General features: G+C 42.6%; 1 protein-coding gene across 3 annotated transcripts in view; it reads right to left on the reverse strand.

Moving 5' to 3' along the window:
• The window catches only part of VAPB (VAMP associated protein B and C), a 59,333-nt gene that overhangs the window by 9,525 nt on the left and 25,104 nt on the right, over window positions 1-24,704 (reverse strand). Inside the window, exons 3-5 of one of the 3 annotated variants that reach the window (XM_037877252.2) lie at window positions 7,265-7,368; window positions 3,371-3,451; window positions 1,389-1,562 (exon numbers count right to left, since the gene is read on the reverse strand). In XM_037877252.2, coding sequence (XP_037733180.1) covers window positions 1,389-1,562; window positions 3,371-3,451; window positions 7,265-7,368 — 359 coding nt within the window. The remainder of the gene's footprint in view (window positions 1-1,388; window positions 1,563-3,370; window positions 3,452-7,264; window positions 7,369-24,704) is intronic. The other 2 variants (XM_037877254.2, XM_037877253.2) reach the window with 2 other exon arrangements.

Consider the following 24,704-nt stretch of genomic DNA (forward strand, 5'->3'; position numbering starts at 1 on the left):
CTGCTGCAAAAACAGACATTTATGAAGGGATTTTCTGAAGGCAGGCCTAATACTAGAGTCCTGTAATTGACAATATGGATCTACGTTCATCTTAAAAAAAGAAAATGGAGAGAGAAAACTATCATGAAGGCTGGTGGACATGAGGACTGAGAACATGTACTAAGGTTTCAATCTCTACAAGATTTTAACAGAACACTTTGCAAACATTTGCAGAGACCATTTGTGCTGTGAGCCTTCAATATGCTGTATTGAAGAATATTGCTTCACTGCTACATGTGGACAGTCCAGATCCACAAAGGAAAAAAATGAACAAACCAAGTTCTGATCCATGTAACCCTGTCGTGCCACATTGAAGCCAAAATTGGAGGACAGTGTGCAATCTTTTAAGTTATTCTTCATGGGTCTTTGGTGAAAGCAAAAAATCAGAACGAGCTTTCCCCTTATAATTGTAATAACTTAAAAGAAAGGCTCAAGAAAACAGTATGAAAACTCCATAATAAGAAGCACACAAACTTTAAGTGCCATGAGAAACGTATTTAAGAAAGATTTTTGAAAATCATATGGCATTTCAGACAATCATCTTGCAAGACACCAGCAAAGTGAGGACATAATGAGAGACTAAGCCAGCATCTAGCATGCTTTAAGAGACATAAAAATGGAGGAAAAACAAAACAGATTTTTAAATGGTAAAGATTTATTTCACACTTAAACCATTATTAAAAGAAGGATGAACATACAATCTCTTTCAATGTGACTGTGTCCCATATTACTATTTTCAGCTTTATAGCTACTTCTAGGCCTAGATCTAGAGAGCAATTAAAAACGAATTTAAAAAAAGTACTTCAAAACAGTGACAAGTGGTTCTTATATACCGAGCTTTCATACTGCTGGGCGGGTTAAGGCACGAACCAATGGTCCTCTTGCACTCCGGCTAACAGTTTAGAGTATGCATTTTAATAGCTTTGGACATTATAAGTGGGATTTCCAAAAGTGCTCAGTATTGGCCTGACTCTGTCCCTGCTGAACTCAGTGGTCAAACTCCCAACTGATGTAGATGGGAGCAGACTTTGCCCAATGCTGACTGCTTTTGAAAATTCTGCCCTAAATTCATTCTACAAAAGAACAAAGGGGGGAGAAGAGAATGAATCATTTTGGGTCACTGTCATTTCGCTTTGCCAGGCTGTATGCTTCAGACTTCAGCCCATGCCCCAAGAGTGCATGGATTTATGCACTTCATTTTGACGGCAAAAACTAAATCTGCAGATAAGCATGTGTGTTCTCCTTACATGTATAACTAATGCTTAAGTACCATGGCCCATGCCAACCACTCCCACCCACAAAGAGGGCTTCAAACTCAAATGGGCAGAACTCAAAAGAAAAATCTTTACCTTAAACTGTTTATTCTCCTCCCGTAACCTCTGAACTTCTACTTGAAGCCTCTTATATTCTTCCATTACTTTCTTAACTTCAGTGTCATCCAAGGAAGAACTTATTGATTTAGACATTACAGAGGATTCTGTCTTTGCAGTTGTGGATATAATTTTATTTATTTCTACATCATGCTGTCAAAAAAAGGACAGTGATCTTAGGGTGATTATTAAAAAAAGAAAAAACCACACCTTATATTGAGAGGACTATTAGATAACTACTCTGCATTCCTGAACTGTGCCTACCTTAAAAAAAAATTCTTTTTGCAGCCTTTATTTCAACTTCCTGGTTTAGGGCAAAAAAGTCAGAGTAGCAGCAAATCAGACAGGGAGATTCCTAGACCAGGACTCTGCCTCTCACAATGACGGGACAGGGGCTGAGGGACACAAGTTCTGATTTGCTGTTTGCTCTCCCTCCCCCACTGCCCCAATACACTAACAGAACCTGTTTGGGGGCATTAGTGCCACCATGAGTCTGAGCAGGAGGGAAGCATGGAGAGCACAGAATGGCAAATAGTTGCTTCCTATACATGCTGAGACAGTATCTTTGCACAAGCTGCACCTGGCCCATTGCCAGGAAGCCACCTCTTGACCCTGCAGTAAATCTGAACACCCTCACTGTCCTCAGCTGGCCACCACTTCTCTACCCTCCTATACTTCTGTAGTATAGAAGGGGGAGCCACCCTCCAAGCTAGTTTAGAGAACAGGAGTTGATATTTTAAACACTCATTTGTAATAAGGATGTATGTGGAGAAACAATTCCCTATTCGCCATTCCAAATACGAGCCTGGACAGAAGGAGCTCAGGGATTTCTTCCCAAACCCTTCCCTTTGAACTTCTTGCATATTCTGTACTTAGGCACATAGAGCCAAGCCCTTGTGAAAAGCACAAGTACTGGTAAAAGCCTTGTGACAAGGAATAAAGGTTATAAGAATAAAGAATAGGATCTTGTTGCTACTTACAACTTACTTATTTTTGTCCTAATGAATTTTTGGGATTAAAGAAAAACCAAAACTGCAACTTCAAGAGTTATGTTCAGACATATGAGGTTGCAAGTTTCACATAGATACAGGGCCATATTTCCCCCAACTCCCAAAGAGTGTGCATACAAAAGTGCATTGGCCTGACACATGTGCACATAAATCCCAGAGTGAATGTGCACAATGTGGGGTTTGCAGATGCACAATATTACAAGTCTGGTCCACAGATGCATAGAAAGAGGTATAAAAGATCACAGAAGGCTTCTTGGGCTTGTAACAAATACATAATTGTAACTGCACTAGCTCAAATGCAAGGGAGAACAGTCTGCTCTTGTGCTTCCTATACATGAGGGTGAATGCACTAGATACACATTAATAGGCAGATCTTAATCAATCAATTCTGCATTTGAGGACACTTATTTCCATCATGAATTAATCAGTATCTTCTCTGCCCCAACAAGAAACACCACAGCTCAGCTCCTAACCAGCAGGAATCCCACGCCACAGTTGCCATCTTTGTACTTGACCCCTTGCTAGCCTTCTACTTTTAAAACACCATTTCACTCTCAGGAAACCCCATCAGATCAGGAAGGTGGTAAACTGGAAAGGCAAGTGGAAGCTTGTACTGCTGACGCTTGTGTTGTTTTTGCTCTGGGGATAAACAGAGGACTTTTGTGATATCAAACAGCACCTCTCACAAGGCTGAATTTTTTTTTAATGCCATCTTTCATTAAGGAAAAAAGATAAACCCCAAATTCACTGAGAAATAATTGTAGTAGTTTTGCTGCACTTCTGTTGTGCAAATTAAGCTCCAGCTGGATTAAGTAGCATGGATATTCTAATTAGTGTGTTTTATCCCCCTAAAGGGGATGTTATAGGGTTGGTCTGTATGAACATGCAGTTTTATATGTTCTAGCTGTGGTATTAAGTTAAATCGCCCACCACATTGTTGAAAATACTCACAGGTTTATCATTTTCTGCTGGTAGCTCAAACACACATCTAAGTTTAGAATCCATGAGTTCTTCTGGCTTTGCTTCTTTCCACTAAAAATTTAAAAATTATAATCCGGTCACAATAAGGCTTATGGAAAAGGTAATGTAATTCAATTCCTTGTTGCACTGCCTGGTTCAGGAAAAAACACTTGGTTTAAAAGTACCGGGTGTTTATCAGATCAAGGCTTTCAACAATAACAAGTTTTTTACTTCCACTCCGCCAAGCATATAATTCTTAAGGTATACCTGTTAAAACTATTCTGTAAGGGATAGGAAGGTACAAAATCTGACTCTCTAGATGTGCTGTAAAAATTCGTGGCATTCAGACATTTATATTGAGAATTTGTACAAAAATGAAAACTACCTGTAAAACTAATTTGCTCTAGGCTGTCAGATGCACAAACGCTTCTCAGGGATATTTACAGTCTAGATCAAGCACACGAGATGCAAGGAGAAGGCTCAAAAGAAAGGTGAAGTTACTAAAAACAAAACTAAATCAAATTCAGGAATGTTAGCATTCTTATAAATGCACGGATTGAACAACAATCTATTAACAATATCAGTGATTTGTTTTCTAGTTTATTTCAAATGGGGTGTTCAAATCCCTTCTAGAACTGTGTCCATTAGGTATTAAACACCATTTCCTCAAAATAAGAACCGGTTTTCTATTGTTAATTGGTAAATTCAATTTCATGTGATGGGGGTGTTCACCCCACACTGGAAAGGAAGGGGTTAAAAGCAACCTAGGGAGGCTGTGCAGGGAGCAGCCAATTGTTGAGAGGCCGCATGGAGCAGCCAATCAGGGCCCAGCAGGCTTACATAAAAGGAGCTGCAGGGCACAAGGCAGTCAGCTGCCGCAAGGAGCCTGAGGAGAGAGGACTGTGTTCCTAGCTGGCTGCAGGAAAGTAGCACATTGTACAGAGCAGTTGCTGGCAGGGACAGGGAAAGCAAAGAGGTAGCTCCTGGCTGGAGGCCCTGAGAAGAGGGCGAAGAAGGTGCTGGAGCCTCAGGGAAGTGGCCCAGAGAATTGAAGCAGCTCTGGCAGAGAAGTTAAGGAGAGGCAGCAGGAGGGTGCTATCCCACAGGATCCATGGGTCAGAATCCAGAGTAGTGCTTAGGCCCGGGTCCCCCACACTTGCTACTGGGGAAATGACTGCACTATAGAACTGGGAGATTCTTCCCCTCCCGGGAAGGGGGGAAAAACCACAGATAGTGACATGGCTGGAGGGCAGAGTCATGAAAAGGATGCTGTGGTTCCTGGGCTGAGACAGGTCTATAGGCAGAGAAGGCACCAGGAGAGGGCATGTGGGTTGAGAACTAATCCCCGAGACAGCCAGCAGGAGACACCGCCGGTCTGGTAAATGAACTCAGTCACACACAGAATATCAGGGTTGGAAGGGACCTCAGGAGGTCATCTAGTCCAACCCCCTGCTCAAAGCAGGACCAATCCCCACCTCCAGGGCCAGGCCCACCTCAAGGACTGAACTCACAACCCTGGGTTTAGTAGGCCAATGCTCAAACCACTGATGTTCATATATAGTTGTTAGTTACCTGCTGAAGTCCAGTGTACTCAGTGCTGCATAAGTGTTACAGCCCTTATCCCCAAAGGAGGAGTTATACCATCTAAGCAGACTAACAATACATTTCTGCAACATTTACGTTCAGGGTTACAAGTCAGAAGTTTTTGCCGGATATACACAAAAACCCATAACTGAAGTGGCTGGCTCACAGGAATGCTTTCTAGCTAGAAAGGTCCACAATTGTGTGTGTGGAGTGTTCATACACTTCTCTTCTCCCTGAACGTATTTTTGTTAGTGAGATATTTTAGATAATCAGCACATCTCAACACTCTGCAGATTGTGGCTCACCCTCATACAGTCTGATTAAGGATTTGACCCAGGTAAATAGCTGAACTGTTCTGTCACTTTTCTGTTGCTGAAATCAGGATTCTCTTTTGAGCTTGTTGGCTGGCTATGAAGCGTTGAAAGCTTTAGAGGACTCTTGAAATCTGTCACATCTGTTTATCCAGAATAGGAAGATATCTGTATTGTGGAAACATACTGAAGGACTGAGTGAGTACTGCAGGAAGAAAAAGTTACGTTGGCCTAGAGAGCTTTGGAAAATTTAAACACCCCTATAGGCTCCATGGTGTGGAGATACATTTCTGAGGACATAAAGTAGTGCATAAAAATCAAACTTAGAGATTGAAAGAAGAGCTATTTGATTGATTGGTAAATCTCTGACAATGCAGGAATGTTTCTAACCAGGTAGTGGCTATTGTTTCATCTAGCCTCTTTCTAAAATGGGCTAAACCAAGGGGCTTCAATAACTTCCTTTGGAAGGGTGAGTTCTGGAGTTCCTAAAGGTTCAGAGCCTGTGAAACCATCCAAGAGGGTTAACATTGCAGACAAGAGTAAGATTATGTGACAGTAAGTCATTTGTACGGTTTTCTGGCCAGTCTAATAAAGACTAAGACCAACCTAGTTATCTTCATAGAACTGTGCACAAATTTGTTCTGTTCTACTATGTGATTTCTACTTGGCAAAAGGGCTAGCCTGTCTGCACAGCAAAGTCACCATACCCTCATAGAAACAAAGGACGGGAAAAGAGTTCCTTTAATATATTTATTTGAGAGAGTAATTCTCTTCAATGGAACCACTACAAAAAGCCTATTACAATTAGCATGCTCTCATTTAGCTTATCAAAAACCACCACTGCATGCAAAGAGAATCAGTAAGTACCTTTTGGGTTCGTTTTTTTTTTAATTTTTAACAGTTTTTTATGTCTTTTTTTTTTTTTTTTTTTAAAAGAAGGCTCAACCCAGGAGACATTTACAAAAATCCCCCTTTTCTTAAAGAAAGGGAGAGACTTGCGGTCATGAGTGGGATTAGTTTAAATCTGCTGTCGCTTCAGATACATTTTTCTTAGGCGAGTTTGTATGAAATATAAGCTAAATTTAGGTGTCCAAGAGTTTAAATGCAGGTGGATAGTGAAAAAGTATATTGCACAAAAACGATGTTAAATAGCTAGGAGTTTGTACAAGGAAATGTTTTCAACAAAAAGTACAAAAGCTACTTTTAGTGTTTTCACCTGTGTCAAATGTTTAGTAAAGTAATAAAAGTAAGGACGGAGAAGGGTTCAACAGGAAGACACTTATGATTACAGGAAGTGCCATCAGTGGAGAAACAAGAATACCGGTGAGTGTTTAACGGTCAGTGCTGCTTGCTTAAAGTAGCCAACAATCTTATTGCTATATCCTTTGTCCTTCCTCACCCCAGCCTCTACCTACCTCTGTGTTCCTCATTTATAGCCCATTTAATGCTGTACTGTAAGATCTCTGGGGGTAAGGACCACATATGGGCAAATAAACAAGGGAAAGGATAAAGAAAACTCTACAATACTAGAAAAGATCCTGGTTCCCACTGGAAAGGCAGAGGCTGGTCTAGGAAAGTCCTACTGTACATTCAGGAGGATTGAGAGACTCCAGATTGAGGGAAAATGTTTCACAGAGCACAGGAAAAGCAAAACAAAAATCAGACCATTAGCTTTGTAGCCCTTTTTAAAATTTGGACCCAGCCTGGTGTCCTAACACTGACAGAGCAGCCCTCAGAAACAGATGGTAAAGGCAACTCTTCCCATAGTGCAGCTATCCAATTCTGCAATGCTGAGACTTCTGGTATCAGAAACATGGGGGTGAGGGTAGATGTCATCACCCTTTGGAGTTATCAGGAAAACCATGAAGTTCATTAACTCAACCTACAAGCAGTGATAGAAAAATCTGATTCTGTTCCTCTTTAAGATGTTCTCTCTTTATAAGATTATACAAATAAATGACACTCTCTATAAATTAGTTTCAATACTTACTACTGCTTCCATATCTGAAGTATCAGCTGGAGCAAACATAGACTGTACCATAAACTTGTGTTTACTTTTCTCGTTAGGGTCGTAATCGAAAGGTTGTAGCATCACTGCAAGAAAAAAAAAAAGTTACATTAGAATCACTAATGATTCCCCATGACTATATGGTGTCTTGGTAAGAAATATGCAACGTTAAACTGGATTCTAAGTTGCATGCCCTTATGCCGAAATACATTGCATAGATCTGGCTGAGATTCTGAATTCAAATTTAAAATCAATTTGTGAAAGTTCAGACTCTTCAAACAAAAATTTAGATTTAAGAATCAGCAACTTTCTGTACAAAACCCCAGAAGAATAAGGATAGTAACTTGTACACAGCAGGAGAATATAAGTTTTATATATGGGATGGGGAAAGATGTGGAAAAGGGCATCTAAAATAAAGTAACTACTGTGCATTCTGATTACTCATACACAGTATTGCTGATGGGTCTGAAAGAAAACTGCACAGAGCCACACAAAGACATAAGGATGTTTTAGAGATTGAGATTAAAGTTTAAAGATGCAAGCTCTCTTTGGAATGCTTAGAAGTCTCAGGATGCTATTTTACAGCAGAGATTTTTCACATTAAAAATGTTACATAAAATTTTAATTTGTTGTAATTTATAGCACAATCTTCCTTAAAACTACAGAAAGGCTTAATCAACTTTGTAATAAGTGCAGTGAGAATGACATTATAATGCTGAAATTAATATAATGTATTTGAGAATTGACTGTGCAGAATGAGGACCATGTCTACTTTGAAATGTCCCATCCTCCCCCTTGCATTAAAATTTTAATCTGCTTGAGTAATTCAGTGCACACATTCTGCCTTGCTAATTAAGATTTATGACAGATGTTTTCCCAGCTGCAGCTATGACTTAAGATACATTTCTTTGTGCACATATAAAAAAGCCCTTTGTTCTTAATCTTTTATAATCAGCTCCCAGGAAGTAAGGCAATAGGTGCTCATACTATTTCAGGCGTCATGGCTCCACGAACCTAGGAGCAACGTGAAAGCACAATACTCATCACATTAAGCGCTCCACTCTAATTTATGGTACGTCATATTTCTAGGCTCTTGCAACAGCACCCACCGCTGTAGGGTGTGTCTTTCAAAGGGCTGAGGGGCCAATGACAAGAACAAGGCTATGTCTACACTACAAACATACGTTAACTCAAGTTACATCAGCAGACAGCCACCACAGTTAGTACATTGCTTGTGAGCATGCATACGTGGGTCCTTGTGTTGGCGATGTGCATACTCACTAGGAGTGTTTGTGTTGATGCAGAGTGTCGCTACCACAGGTAGGCCACTGTGCAACTTGCCACCGTCCAGTGCACTGACTTGGGAAGTTTTGGCAATGCATGATGGGGCAGAAACAAGTCAGGCAGGGATGCATGGGGTCAACTTCCCAGTTTTCAACTGTCTCCATCCAATAATAGTATCTGTATCCCATAATTTTCATGCCTTTTTTCAAAATCCCACAAACCCGCATGCCCCTCCTCACTGTTTGCCATCTCTGACAGAAGTGCAGAGCCTACACAAACTGTCATGAGCGTTGCAAGCACAGGGCACCCAATCCTGCAGTATTTGCAGAGCTGCAAGAAGAACTGAATGAGTGGGGAACGTAACGATTCCTTGGAGGACAGATTGCTGTGGGACATGGCAAGAACCAATTCAAGGTTGTTGGTGGTATTCACGCAGCAGCTGCAGACTGGAGAGCACACCTTCTGGCCCCAGAAACAAGCACCGACTAGCGGAATCGCATTGTAATGCACATTTGGGATGATGAGCAGTGACTGCAGAACTTTCAGATGCACAGGACCACATTCCTGGATCTGTGTGCTGAGCTTGCCCCAGTCCTCCAGCGCAGACACACCAAAATGAGAGCTGAACTGACACTGGAGAAGTGAGTGGCAATCCAACTCTGGAAACTTGCAATGCCAGATTGCTACCAGTCAGTCAGAAATCAATTTGGAACCAGGAAATCCACGGTGGGGATCACACTGTCATGCAAGCATGCAGGCCATTAACTGCCTTCTGCTACGCAGGACTGCGACTCTCAGCAATGTGTAGGACAAAGGGGATGGCTTTGCAGCAATGGGGTTCCTAAACTGTGATGGAGCAATAGATGGCTCTCATATCCCTGTTTTGGCACCACACCACCTTACCACTGAGTAAGTAACAGAAAGGGCTACTTTTTATGGTTATACAAGCATTGGAGGATCACCAGGGATTCTTTCACTGACATCAATGGGGCTGGTCTGCGAAGGTGCATGACACTCACATATTTAAGAACACAGGACTGTTCAGAAAGCTACAAGCATGGACTTTCTGACAGGCAGATTACCATTGTTTATGTTGGAATGCCAGCAGTGATCCTGGGGGAGACCCAGTCTACCCCTTGCTCCCTGGCTCATGAAGCTGTACACTGGCCACCTTGACAGCACCAAGAAACAATTTGACTACTGGCTCAGCAGGTGCAGAACAACAGTTGAATGTGCTTTTAGTCATCTGAAGGATTGCTGGTGTTATCTACTCACAAGATCGGACCTCAGTGAGAAAAGTATCCCAATGCCTATAACTGCCCGCTGTGTCCTGCAAAAAGGGAAAGTTTCTGCCAGGATAGAGGGAACAGGCAGAGCAGCTGTCTGCTGAATCTGAACAGCCAGACACAAGGGCTATTAGAAGAGCTCAACATGGAGCTACATGGCTCAGGGAGTCTTTGGAAAACCATGTTAACAGTGAGCCAGAGTAATGTGTGGTGGTGCTGTATGCTCTATCTGGCCCTGCTCTTGTGTGGCCTGGTAGGAATTGTGTAGTGATTGCTGTACATGTAGGAATACAACAGTCAATGAATCTAGTAATTGTTTGTGACTGATCCTATGAATTGTGCCATTGTGAAATAACAGGAAATTGACTGCTTTCAGAACGGCTGAGCACTCAGCAGCATCCATTATGAACTAATAAAGATGAATTATGTTCCAAATAGAATTTTATTCTGTAACAAATAAGTGCAAAAATGCAATTTAAAAACAAATACATTAAAAACTAAACATTCGTGTCCATTTCAGCTACATATACACCAACTGTAGCTTTCACAGGTCAGTATATGTGAAGCTGTGAATGTCTTTAATGCTCCCCACCGTTGAGCGGTAAGAGTAGTGCAGCAACCCCATATGCCACGTGGAACGTTGGGGGAGCGGTATAGGGAGGTCCTGATACTGAGTTCTCAAGGGGCTGCAGAGGGAGGCGAGCCCAGGATTGGTGGACCTGCAGGTTCAACAAAATCTGCAGCATCTGTTTGCTGTCTGAAGAGCCCTGATGCATCTCCCTCCCCTTTTCCTGCTGGGATTCCTGGGCCTCTCTCCTCTCTATTCTTTCCTTCTCCAAGCTGGCCGCCATGTTCATAGCACGGGGCCTGTGCTCACAGGCCGATGCAGCATTGGCTTGAAGGATCTTACTGAATATGTCATCTGAGTCCTTTCTTCTCCTCATCTGGCTCGAGTGTTCTGTGGGAGTGAGGGGGAAATCACAAAGGCCGCAGGGGCAGCAGCTGCAGATAAAGCACACTGAGATGCTACCGTCAATGTATTCATTACAGAAAGTGAAACCTAAAATGCTGAACTCACTCCCCCTTGCTCCCCTAATGTGTGAAGCACTACATTCTCACCTCTGCTTTTGCTTGTGTACGGTGCCAGCCACAGCACTAGCCATGGGGTTGCCTGGGGTTGACAAAATGAAGAAGGAATTGCTCAGTTGCATGAAACCGAGTATGGAGCAATGACACTGAATAATGGCACCATTTCCCACAGGTAGTGGTGATTTTATCTGACATCTCACTCCTGAAGGTAACAAACGCAGGGAAAGCACAGCTGCTGCTGGTGTCCCAAAGCCACCTAGGTCTATATGCTCCTAGCCTGTGTATTGTAATGGTGCCTGCTAAAGTTATTGCTGAGTGGCGTGGGAAAGTGTTCTACTGTGGAGACGGATATAAGGCAGATCTCCCGAGAAACTTTTGGCAGAGAATTGCAGGTACCTCTGTGAAAGTTTCATCGAAAGCACTCAAAAGGATTCAGGAGACATCGCTGTGTACATAACCAAACTGTTCCACATCCTCTCCCCTCCGCCTAACACTAGAGGGGAATGAAAAGCAGATAGAAGCTCTACCTCTATTGGTTGTATCATTTCCTTAAATTTACTCGTTCTAGAAGAGGTAAAGTCAGAAGATGCATCCTGTTACTTTGGGGATGCAGCCCTGTAATTAAAAGTTTATCTACATGCTTACCCGAGTTTCCTTCCCCTGACCCGGGCTTGCCTGTGCTCAACTGGTGGTACTGACTGGACTGCAGTGGAGTCAAAAACATGTCCTGGCTTGCCGCACAGCTGGATTTCCTGGTCATCTGTCCCCCGTATTCATCCTCTTCCTCATCCACCACCACCTTCTCCTTGCTGTTCATGGAAGAGAGCCTGTGACTTGGGCTCCTCAGAGGTATCCACAATGCTGTGGGGGGATGGAGGTGCTGTCTCTGCCCAGTACAGCATGCAGCTCTTTGTAAGAGTGGCTGGATCGACGGTTGGCTTCCCTGGCCTTCTGATATGCCTGCCGTAGCCCCTTGGCTTTCACGTGGCACTGCTGCTGGTCCCTATTGTACCCCTTTTCCTGCATCCCTGAGCAATCTGCTCGCAGAGGTTTACATTTCTATGGCTAGCTAGGAGCTGTGCCTGCACAGCCCCTTCAACCCCAAGCCCAAGAGATTCAGTATCTCCTTGGCCAGGCAGGAGCGTGTCTGGAGCGTGCAGCCAGCATGGTCAGCTGGGGAGTTTCACTCAGCAATGGAGACCTGCTAGGCTCGCTCGCCAAGCAGAGCAATCAGGAAAATAAACTTCAAAAATTTGCAAGGCTTTAAAGGGGAGAGGGGCTTCTGGTCTCCATGACCCGGGGCACGGGAGTTCACAGTGATGACCAGAGTGGTCAGTGTGTGGCATTGCAGGACAACTGCTGGAAGACAAGGTCGACATAAGCAACACGGTATTTACACATGCACTGCACTGAATTAAGTATTTCAACTGCGGCTGTACACTGCTCGGGGAGATGGTGTTACTATGTCAGCGTAACGGATACTTACAGTGGTGGGACACCAGTTTAAGTGTAGACACATGCACAACTAGGTTGACGTAAACTGCGTTGTGTCGACCTTAAGCCTGATCTACACTACGAAGTAAGTATTGTAGGCATGCAGCACATTCTGAGAAGAGGCCCACAGAAAGGATGTGATCAACTCCCGCGTTCCATCCAGGAAGAAGAGGTCACTACCTGCCAAGTCACCTTTCCGTGAGTTGGAAGGTGGTGAGGATTAGGGGGCAAAGGAACTTAGGAGTCATCTTTGGCTTTTTTTTGTTTTGTTTGTTTGTTTTTTTTAAGAGAAAATTCCCTTCTAATAGAGTGATTAACAGAGGGGAATCCCTGTGCTTCAATTACTGACAATTTTTAATCACAGCAGTCACCTGGGACCTCTGTTGTTGCAAATTGCATTGCATGTGTCAGATTATCTTGGAGAGAGACTGCTAACAACTATATTTTGATTGCAGCCCATTGGTCAATTAAAACACCACATGCAATTTCAAAAGCAAAAACAAGTTTGAATACGAACACATGTAACTAGATGGTGCAAAGAGCTCCAAGCTAACAAACTGGAATCCAAAACTAAACTTGCATAATGCCACAATTACAATTATTAACCCGACTTAAAGATACCCAGTGTAAAATTTCAGAAGGTACATTTTATGATCAAAAGGTCCCCCCACCCCACCATTTAGTTCATGCAGAGTCCCAGAATTAAGTGTAGTCCGATCTACTAGCACAGCTAAAAAAACTGTAATGAGCCGCTTATCAGATGAACTACAGGAAAGAAATTTCAGTTTACAACTGATATATCCAGCATATAGCTTTATGTGGATATCTAGAGGTTTTGTTACAAGAAAGCTATGTGCAAGGATGTCACTTACTTCAGAGTAAAAACAGCCAAACCAATTTGTTTTCTTAAGTGGACAAAAACAAACACTAAGGCTATGCCATCACATTCTTACACACAAACACAACACACAGAATCTGTTGCCATTAGCAACTGTGTGCCTTTTAAAAATGGTAGAAGGAGCTAAACATTGACTGTTCTTATATGAAGTGCTAAATATAAAATTTAAAATGATGATGAGATGCAGTGAAGTTGTAAACACTACTTTAAAAAGTTGGTCAAAATGAAAATGTGAACTGTGACAGCACTTGTGTTTAAATATTACACAATATGTAACAGACAAGAAGCATGATAATTAAGATCAGTACTTCCTCCATTGTTGCTCAGTTGTCTTCTCTGCCGCTCGAATCTCTATAGTGGGTGAGGACTAACTGGGTAGTTGAATACATATCCATTTATTGAAAAAGTTCTGCAGGCCTGTGGTTCATATCAGTTTGCTTAGTTGAGTGCAGCTATAAGCTCATTTAAAAGTAATTATTTCCCAAGGTACAATGTTGAATCTGTTTTGAACGCGAAACAGATTGCTGTTCTGAATTTAATTTAGTGCTTTGTAACAGCAGGATGCTAGAGAAGGTTTGATGGTGTAAGTGTTGTTACTACTTGTTCTTTCAGATCAATACATGAAAATTATACTGATAGGAATTATGTAGCAAACTTTGCATATGCCAGACTGTAAACCCGAAATACCTACCCATATCAGTTCATTCATTCTATTTACACTGTGAGGAGCCAGACTCAGAAACTGAACAGAAAACTTGGGAGCCTTCAGTCTAAAATGAATTTAATGTGAGTTCCAACATTTCTAATGCCAAATATATAACAAAAGGAGGCTAGAGCATGGATCTCTCGGTCTGTAAAACTGAATAGTCACTATTTGACATCAACATTGTAAAATATTCTCAATATTCTGCCACATGTGAGATCTGCATAGCCACATGGAGACCAGTAGACAGAGGAACAGAGTAAGACATTTGCTTGAAGCATTTTGAAAACAATCATTCCCTCTGCTAATACAAAATGGTGGGGATTCAGATCAGGTGGGTTCCGTGTGCTGGGTTACTGCAGAAGGGAATACTGGTTTCACAACACATGCCCTGTTTTTCTCCTCTAATGCTGTGTTCACCTCTCTTTTGGTGGAGACAGGGGGCTACAGAGTAGTGGTGGGGAGGGAAAAATAGTGACTCCCACTTCACCTCTTTTCCTTGCATGGATTACTGGCAGAAGTTAATGCAGACACCATCAATATGAGTTTATGCTGGTTACTCACATCAGAGCAAACCTCTTTCTTCCCCAAAGGGAAGAGGAGGTTAGGAGGCAGCAACCAGCAAGGAGGCCCTGGAGAAAAACATGCTGTCACAGGGCCAAGAAGCAGTGAAGAGTCCCAAGGGTTTAGTGCATAATAGTTGTGGCCTCAAGCACTTGTCAGGTGATATCAGTGAGCCACCTGCCACAGTCTCATTACGAAGGACACTGGAGAAGACCTCTCATCCAGAGAGCCAGCAGGCAGAGATTTAGAATTTTGAAACAGAGGTTAAGACTTAATGGCTGTTTATGATGCACTTGAGAACTGCAGGAGCACCTTGCTTGTAGGATCATCTACATCAACACCCGCCTTTCAAGATTACATCAATTTTGCACAGCATAAGAGGAACTTGACAAGAATCAAGAGTATTAGGTGCACAATGAAATCCTATGAAAGAAAGGGCTAACCAGGAATTCTCTGGCTTAAATCTGCACAAATTAGGAAGAGGAGGTGGATGAGGCATTTCAAGGACAGATAAATACCCAGATCACAAGACCTGGTAGTAATGGGGGACTTAATAGGGCAAAACACAAAATTTCCACTAAGTTCTAGGAATGCATTAGGGACAACTTTTTGTTTCAGAAAGTGGAAGAAATATCCAGGGGACAGCCATTTTAGACTTGATTCTTGCCAACAGGGAGGAGTTAATTGAGAATCTGAAGGTAAAAGGCAATTCAGGTGAAAGTGATCATGAAATGACAGATTTCAAGATTCCCAGGAAAGGAAGGAGTGATAGCAGCAGAATAAGCACAAAGGACATCAAAACAAAAAAAGCACACTTTAGCAAATTCAGAGAGAACTGGTAGATAAGGTCCCATGGGAAGAAAATCTAAGACAGGGAAAAAATGTTCAGGAGAACTGGCACTTTGTCAAAGAGACAATATGAAAGGTACAATGGTAAGCTATCCTGACATGAAGAAAACATAGTAGTAAGAGGCTAATATAGCGCCATCAGGAAATTTTTAATGATCTGAAAAATCAAGAGAGAAATCCTACAAAAAGTGGAAACATTGACAAATTGCTAAGGAAGAGTACAAAAGAATAGCACAAGCATGAACAAACAAAATCAGAAAGGCTGAAGCACAAAATGAGTTACACCCAGCAAGGGGCATAAAAGACTGTAAGGAGAGGCTCTTTAAATATATTAGGAGCAGAAGGAAGATGAAGGGAAAATATAAGTCCTCTACATAGCAGGGAAGGAGAGCTAACAACAGATGATATCAAGGATGCTGAGGTGTTTAGTGACTAGTTAAGTTTCAGTCTTCACTAAAAGATTTAATGACCAGATACTCAACATAATTAATATTAACCAGAGAGAAGGAATACAAGCCAAAATAGGGAAAGAACAGGTTAAAGAATATTTAGATAAGATAATGTATTCAGAGAACTGTAGGACTGGAAGGGACTGAGAGAGGTCATCTAGTCCAGTCCCTGGCACTTATGGCAGGATTAAGTATCATCTAGACCAGGGGTTCTCAAACTGGGGGTCAGGACCTCTCAGGGGGTCGTGAGGTTATTACATGGGGGGGGGGGGTCACGAGCTGTCAGCCTCCACCCCAAACCCCACTTTGCCTCCAGCATTTATAATGGTGTTAAATATACATAAAAAGTGTTTTTCATTTATAAGGGGGCGTTGCACTCAGAGGCTTGCTATGTGAAAGGGGTCACCAGTACAAAAGTTTGAGAATCACTGATCTAGATCATCCCAACAGGTGTTTCTCTAATCTGCTCTTAGGAATCTCCAGTGATGGAGATTCCACAACCTCCCTAGGCAATTTATCCCAGTGCTTAAGCACCCTGCCAGGAAGTTTTTCCTAACGTCCAACCTAAACCTCCCTTGCTGCAATTTAAGCCCACTGCTTTTTGTCCTATCCTCAGAGGTTAAGAATAATAATTTTTCTCCCTCGTCCTACTAATAACCTGTTACGTACTTGAAAACGTATGTCCCCTCTCAGTCTTCTCTTTTCCAGACTAAACAAACCCAATTTTTTTTCAGTCTTCCCTCATAGATCATGTTTTCTAGACCTTTAATCATTTTTGTCGCTCTTTTCTGGATTCCTGAAATGTGGCACCCGGACCTGGACACAATACTCCAATTGAGGCCTAATCAGCGCAGAGTAGAGCGGAAAAATTACTTATGTCTTGCTTACAACACTCCTGCTAATACATCCCAGAATGGTGTTTCATATTTAGCTTGTGGTCCACTAGGACCCCCAGATCCCTTTCCACAGTACTCCTTCCTAGGCAGTCATTTCCCATTTTGTATGTGTGCAATTGATTGTTCTTTCCTAAATGGAGTACTTTGCACTTGTCCTTGTTGAATTTCATCCTATTTACTTCAGACCGTTTCTCCAGTTTGCCTAGATCATTTTGAATTTTAACCCTAACCTCCAAAGCACTTCCAACCCCTCCCAGCTTGGTATCGTCCGCAAACTTTATAAGTGTACTCTCTATGCCATTGTCTAAATCACTGATGAAGATATTAACAGAACCGGATCCAGAACTGACCCTGTGGGACCCCACTCGTTATGTCCTTCCAGCATGACTGTGAACCACTGATACTACTCTCTGGGAACGGTTTTCCAACCAGTTTTGCACCCACCTTACAGTAACTCCATCTATGTTGGATTTCATTTGTTTGTGAGAAGATCATGCGAGACAGTATCAAAAGCTTTACTAAAGTCAAGATATATCATTTATACCTCTTCCCCCCATCCACAAAGCTTTCTTTGACAGGGTAACAAGCCATCAGGTTGGTTTGACATGATATTTTTGGACAAATCCATGCTGTCACTTATCACCTTATCTTTTAGATGTTTGCAAACTGATTGCTTAATTATTTGCTCCATTATCTTTCCGGGTACAGAAGTTAAGATGACTGGTCTGTAATTCCCCAGTTTGTCCTTATTGTCCTTTTTATAGATGGGCAAATATAGTGCCATTTTCCAGTCTTCCGAAATCTCTCCAGTCTTCCATGACTTTTTGAAGATAATCACTAATGGCTCAGATATCTCCACAGTTAGCTCCTTGAGTATTCTAGGATGCATTTCATCAGGCTGAAGCACAAATTTGACATCTAAGTAATTTTTAATTCAAGTCATTAGGGTCTGATGAAATTCACCCTAAGGTAGTCAAGGGAACCGAAGCAATCTCAAAACTTTTAGAAATTATCTTCGAGAACTCATGGAGGATGGATGAGTCCCAGAGGACTGGAGAAGGGCAAACATAGTGCCTATTTTCTTATTTTTTTAAAAAAGCTTTCCTAATCTCTGCCCACTTTATGTGTTAAAATGAGAAGCTATCAACAGCAGATTGTGCAGATACTGAAATATGACAACATATACTCTGCTGGGCACCTCAGGAGGGTTTGAATATACCCTTGAACACAGCCAGATTAAGGCATAAGTATGGGTATAGGGCCTCAGGTCCCAAAATCACGTGATGATATCAGAGGCTTTAAATTATCAGTAGGAATCCCAGTTAATACCATGGAAATGAAGCTGTTCATACTTACAGAACTATTGTTTCAGACTCTCTGCAGATGCAGGCAGGCATGACTGCATCGGTTACATATGTTTCACATTCTTGTAGTTCCCTCTGCAACCATCAGTGTCTTTCAATTTAAAAAGAAGTAAGATGAGACTCTGGAGATCAAGACAGCAGCTTCAACAAAGTGACAGGTTGCTGCTCTGCCCAATTTGAGTCCTGGAGGAGGACAGAGAAACAGAAACAAGGCTCTTCTGTGCAGCAACTGCAAGGCTGATGGAAGAGCAGAGCAGTAGTCAGGAGTCTCTGGGATGGAGGAAATGAATACTCTTCTCTTCACCAACTAGATGACTTTGGGGAGGGCTAATGTTATCAAGTACCTATTATCCAGAGGCCTATAAGAAAAACAGAATCCCCTAAAGATGTCCACAGACAGCATCCTAGAGGGAATCCTAGCGCTGCCCTCCCAGAAGATGAATTGAGGTGCCGGGCTTTCCACCAGGGTGTTTGTCCATGGATGGGATGCGCCTCCCCAACCCCCACTACTTGCCGCATATCAGCATCTGGTGAAATGTTCAAATTTTGACTGCAACCGCAAGTAAACCCCACTATCTTCATGTGCATCTTTTACAGATTGCACAATCCAGGGAGCTACAAAACCAGAAGGAAGAAGGTCTTTGTCAAAGAAGCAACTCAAACACACACGCCCAATTTTCAAAGTAGTTAAGACCAAATGCCAATCCGCTCATTATGCAAATAGCTGCTGATGATCATTTGCACTCAACTGCCATAATCAGACACACTGTATGTACATTTATGTACTCAGCCTTTTTTTGAAAATCTGGGCGACAAGCCTGGAATTGTCGTTAAGTGTGTGCTGATAGGTATGGGAATGCTTTAAAAAAAATTCTGGTATTTAAATAGTGCTCTGAAATACTCTCAAAACAATGTCTAGAGGTTGGATATTTGCCACACTGTTGGAGAATGGAAAGCTTGATTTTCAGCCATTGTAGGTGTGTTTTAAGGGAGCTATCATGCTAGCTCAAGTAAAGCAGATTATACCGATAATATGACTGGACTCCTTATCGGAGAGGAAAGTTATCCACTTATAAGCTTACATTCCTATGAGAAACTTCAAACGGTATTATACCGTTTTAATGCAAGACAACTGGTAGCATCGTGAAGATACAACAGCCCCAATTTTAGCTTCAGATAGTAATTTTCTGATAAACTACAACAACAACTTGGACAAGATCTTTATGCAGTTAGACTTTTGCAATGATCTTTTAAAAAATGAAATGCGGTGCCACTCTAGTGCAACCAAATTGCCACGTTAAACCTAGTCAGCAGAAACTCAGGAGGATGGAGTAGAGATTGTAAATACAGCCCTATTAGTTTTATTGGCTGGAAGTTACCGTCCAAATAGTTATACTCCAATATTTTCTTATTAGGTTTTGGACAATCCAAGTGCTGTTTTATGCCTTACATATGATTTAAATTACAAGACCGAAAATATCTTGCTTCAGAAAGCAAAAAAGAATGTTATTTTTACTTCTTAAAATTTAGGACACTAATAGATGATTTTTTTTTTTTTTAAAAAGTGCTTTTTTTGCACATTTAACAAATTAAATATATGCTATTTGACATGGCTACTGACAAGTATCAGTGCTGAGAAGCAAAATTATACCAAAGTAAATCACATACGCAACTCTCCCCCCAACCTCTAATTTATTGTGTCTGGTAGCAAGCAGTACATCCGCCACTTCACTACAAGTGTTACAATAATTACTTATGTATTAATGAAATCAAAATTTGGTGAAGGTTAAAAGTGCTAACCCTAATAACATGCTGCAAGAAGCAGAAGCATTTTTGATGTGCCTAAAATATTGTTGCTTCTCTTGATCCATGAACAAACATCAAATCCTGCTTTTTAAACTGCTGTGTGTTTGACAGTTAGACAGCATGCCCATGAAGAGTTTTGAGAATTAAACTACGCTATTTGCATATTTTGGAAAATATGGGGGGGAGGGGGGAGTTAATGTAGGCAAGATCATGAAAACTAGAATGCAAGATTCAAACAGCATAGCACCAATTGACCTTTTCTTTTCCAAACTTGGTATTTCAGGCCCTGATCCTGTAAACTGGATCTGTGTAGATGGGAGGTTCCAGACATGAGAGTCTGATTCTAAGGCCAGAAGGGATTACTAATCATCTAGTCGGACCGTCTCCATAACATAGGCCATTTAACTTCCCCCAAATAATTCTTGTTGAACTACAGCATATCTTTTAGAAAAACATCCACTCTTGATTTATGAACGGCCAATGATAGTGAATCCACCACAACCGTTTGTGAATTGTTCCAATGATTAATCACCTGACTGCACTCTGACCTTACTTAGTGCAGTTTATGCAGTTCACACTGTTTAGGCCCTATTTAAAGTATTAAGGCAAGATGGAAACGGGTTTGCCGCCTTTGGTGTTTGGTTCCCATATTGCAACTAAACCAACACTTGGCAAGATGGCGACTAGCATCAGTCAATTCTACACAGGCTTCTCCCAACAGGCTAAAACACAGGTAACTTGCTATGCAACTTAGGGGAACCAGGTTTTCAACAAGGGTTGGGGATGTTTTGAATCCTTTCCCTCAACCCACCCCAATGTGGTACCAGAGCACAACATGCTACTTCCATGGCTAATACAACAGTTCTACATATAGCAGTACCTGGTGTACTTACCCAAAAATTGTTGGAAATCCACTATCTATACATCACTTGCCTCCTCCCTCAATCTTCTCTTGAAACCCCCTTCAATATGTAGACCCTCTTACGTGGTCTGTTCGTATTACCCTATGCCCACCAGACCCAGGGTGACTGTGCTACTTTGTGTGTGCAGTCCCCCTCCAGGTTTTGTGGTTTAAGGAAACTTCCATGAACAAAAGGGGTGCACAGATCTTTTTGAAAGAGGCTGGAGTGCAAATGCGCCATCATTAAATAATAATAAAAAAAACAAACTTACAGTTGAAAGGTCACTATAGCTTTTCTAAGGAAATAAAGAACTAACATTTGTAATCCCAGAATTCTGCTTCCTTAACCTCAAACAGTGCTTATCAAAAGGAAAGAAATCTGAAAAACTCAAGTATTTATCAGGCATAGTTTAAAAATTCATTGCTAATTTGGGGTAGGCATTTTAGGATTGAGTTTATCACCATCGTGATGTGAATTTCAGTGTGAAAGCAAGTCCAGTTCAGAAGCATTTAAGTGCCACAGTTAAACCCATAAAGCTGACTGAGAAGGAGCAAACAGACCTCCCCCTCAACACACACTTGAAGGATCTGTCCACCAGTCTAGAGAGGCCAAGATTTCAGTGGGCATCCAAACCATCGTTTCTACGGAGAGTACACAGATGGCAGCTACCCCTGAAGCTGCTGAAAATGGCACCTGGCAAGCTGAACTACGTAAGTGCCTGAGCCCATATACCCCAGAAGCCATACTTCATACTAGTCCATACTCCTCATGGTAGGATGGGCCTTCAGGTCTAACACAACGGCCAGCATCATCTGCAATCCTATATGTGGAACAAAGGCCTTGGCTTCCACAGAGTCCAAGACTGTTCCTATAAACTATCTTATATAAAAGTGACAGGATTGACTTCTCCATGTTGATGAGCAACCCTAGTGCATCGAAGATGGTTTGGATGACTGACATTTAGGACAGCATCTGTGCCTCGGATTGGCCTCTAACTAGCCAGTCATCCAAGTAGGAATCACCTAATTCCTGACTTCCTCAGGAATGCTGCCAGCACTGCCATATACTGTACTTTGTGAACACCCGTGGAGCTGCAGACAGGCCAAACAGTAGTACTGTAAACTGGTAGTGGGTCTGATTTACCAGAAACCTGAACAATTTCCTGTGGCTTTGATGTATTGCCACATAGAAATATGCATCTTTTAAGATGAGGGCAGCATACCAGTCTCCAGGGACGGGATAATGGAAGCCAGCATGACCACGCAAAACTATCACAGGTCTAGTATGGGTCTGAGACCTACTTTTGCTTTTGGGATCAGGAAATACTGTGAAGAAAACCCTTCCCTCTGGATCATAGAATATCAGGGTTGGAAGGGACCCCAGAAGGTCATCTAGTCCAACCCCCTGCTTGAAGCAGGACCAATTCCCAGTTAAATCATCCCAGCCAGGGCTTTGTCAAGCCTGACCTTAAAAACCTCTAAGGAAGGATAACTGAGGAACTTCCTCTATGGCCCCTACTGAAGCAGAGATATTACCCCCTAAAGGAGAACCTCCTCCTGACAGTGGTCCCTGAAAATGGATGGAGAATAGGGATGGGAAGGGGGGAAAATGAAGGGTGTAGTCCCAATTCCACCCTGCACTGATCTGTAGTGATGCGGGACTGAGCACTTATGTAGTGGGATAGGAGTGGCTGGCACTCCAGAAATTGGTAGGCTGTCTTTGACAAACAGCAAGATGTTTGCTTAGAGCTCCCAGACTGTATGAGTGAATCAGGACCTGCTGAAGAAGGAGGGTGTCTTTAAATTTAAATAGATTGTCCAAGAGGCTATATAGAGACCGAGCAAAGACTGCTGGTTAGCAATCCTAAACTGCAGACTCACTGGCAAATAAAGTTTTCTGGCAAAGAGATCCAGCTTCTTTGCATCCTTTCCATTCCTTCCTGCTAATCTTGGCGTCCTCTCTCACTGGCAGCTGAGACCACCAATGACCCTGGAGGGTGGGTATAAATGTTCAAATCCCTGTGAGGGGACAGAATATCTGCGCTTGGCCCTTTCTGCTGTCAGAGGGAGGGAGAGAGGGAAGGAAGACGGTATCTGCCATAGCACCTTAATGGGCTCCAGATTGCTCCCAATTAATGAAGCTCCACTCTAGATGGTTCCTAAGAAACTAAGATGTTGACCAGCCTGAAACCCCTTTCTCCAACCCCTTAAACCTGGATATCCAGACCAGAAGTCACCCTTTTTAATAGCAATGATGAGCCCTGTAGTCCTCTGAGTGAGATGAGGAACCTTCTGACACCACTGCCTCATTGGGTGATGAAGAGGAGGAGGTCAAAGGTGGGTGCTGTGGAGCTCCATGGATTCCTCTAAAGGTAGATCCACCAGAGCAATTACTTCCTACTCAGTTCTGAGCCTGGTACCGAGAGTGGTCTCCTGCTGCATCTGGTGTGGTGTTGGTGTCTACTTGATAAAAGCAGAACAAGGAGGATGTGGAGACTATTTGGAGGCAGGTGGAAACCCCCAACGGATCCATGGCCATTTTGACAAGACCCCAGAGCTAAATTTCTCCCCAGCCATGGGTCTCTGCTTGATGGCCAAGACAGAGCCTCCAAGGGATACTGAGGATGGTAGGTAGTGGAAAGGGAATAATGATATTCATGGCACAGCTGCGACAGGTTGGAGTCAACTTCTGACCAAGAAGGGAGGACCGTTCCCTTCGATGTCACAGATTGATGTCTGGAGCCTGGAGATGGCAGTCCCAGTGAGATGATAATCGTTGGCACCACACAAAGAGGCATACAGCAAACCAGAGGAACTCACGACATTGCATACTGGGATGACACAGTTACAACAGGCGCCAGTACTGGGTGAGAAGTACCTTGGAAAGCCGGCGAAGCCAGTGCTAAGAGACTCACCAGATCCATGCAACACTCATGCAGCAGACTCATGCAACACCATGCTGAGTGTCCCTAGCCTCTGTTTGCCAGAAGCTGGGAATGAATGACAGGGGATGGATCACTTGATTGCATGTTCTGTTCATTACCTCTGAAGCACTTGGCTTAGGCCACTGTCAGAAGACAGGATACTGGGCTAGATGGACCACTGGTCTGACCCAGTATGGCCATTCTTATGTTCTTATCTCAGGCTGCTGCATAAGCCTCCGGCGTAGACAGGACAGTCTCCCACACCACTGAACTAAATGGATCCACTTCAGGGGCTGGTATCCAGGGTGCCAGCTCTGGAGCTGATAGTCCCTTTTAAGCAGATGACTGCCTCGGCCTTCAGTGCACTCTTGTGTTCTCGTCCACAAGCTTCCTGGATTTTGGTGCCAGGGATCTCAATCTCCCAGATTCTGAGCATTTGACACAGATTCCTGACATAAGACTCCCTGACACACCTCAGGAAACTGGCAGGTCACCCACTGGCATCAGTTTCTTGCAAGAATGGCAAGGCTTGAAACCCAGTGACCAAGGTACCCAACAACAGGAACCAAAAAGTGTTCAAAAACACTTTAAAGGAAAACTTATGTCTATAACTAACAAACTGTCTAAAATTACTAAAACACTACCAACTATACACAAGTGAGAAAAAAAACTTGCTACAACCGTTCCAACAACCATCAAGGGCAGTAAGAAGGAATTGAGGGGAGTCACGGCAACTCTGTCCTTTATACTTTTGCATGGTGGCACAAGACAGGCCCATGGTGCATGTGTCGCCCTGACTGGTCCCACTGAGGGATAAACCTCCGACTACTGTGCACTTACACACACCTCAAGTGGAACAGATGGGTAACCACTTGAAAAAACTTGGAATTTAGCTATCCAATTTGCAGCCATTAC

Source organism: Chelonia mydas, chromosome 13, assembly GCF_015237465.2.
Source record: "Chelonia mydas isolate rCheMyd1 chromosome 13, rCheMyd1.pri.v2, whole genome shotgun sequence".
In the NCBI taxonomy this organism is placed as follows: domain Eukaryota; kingdom Metazoa; phylum Chordata; order Testudines; family Cheloniidae; genus Chelonia; species Chelonia mydas.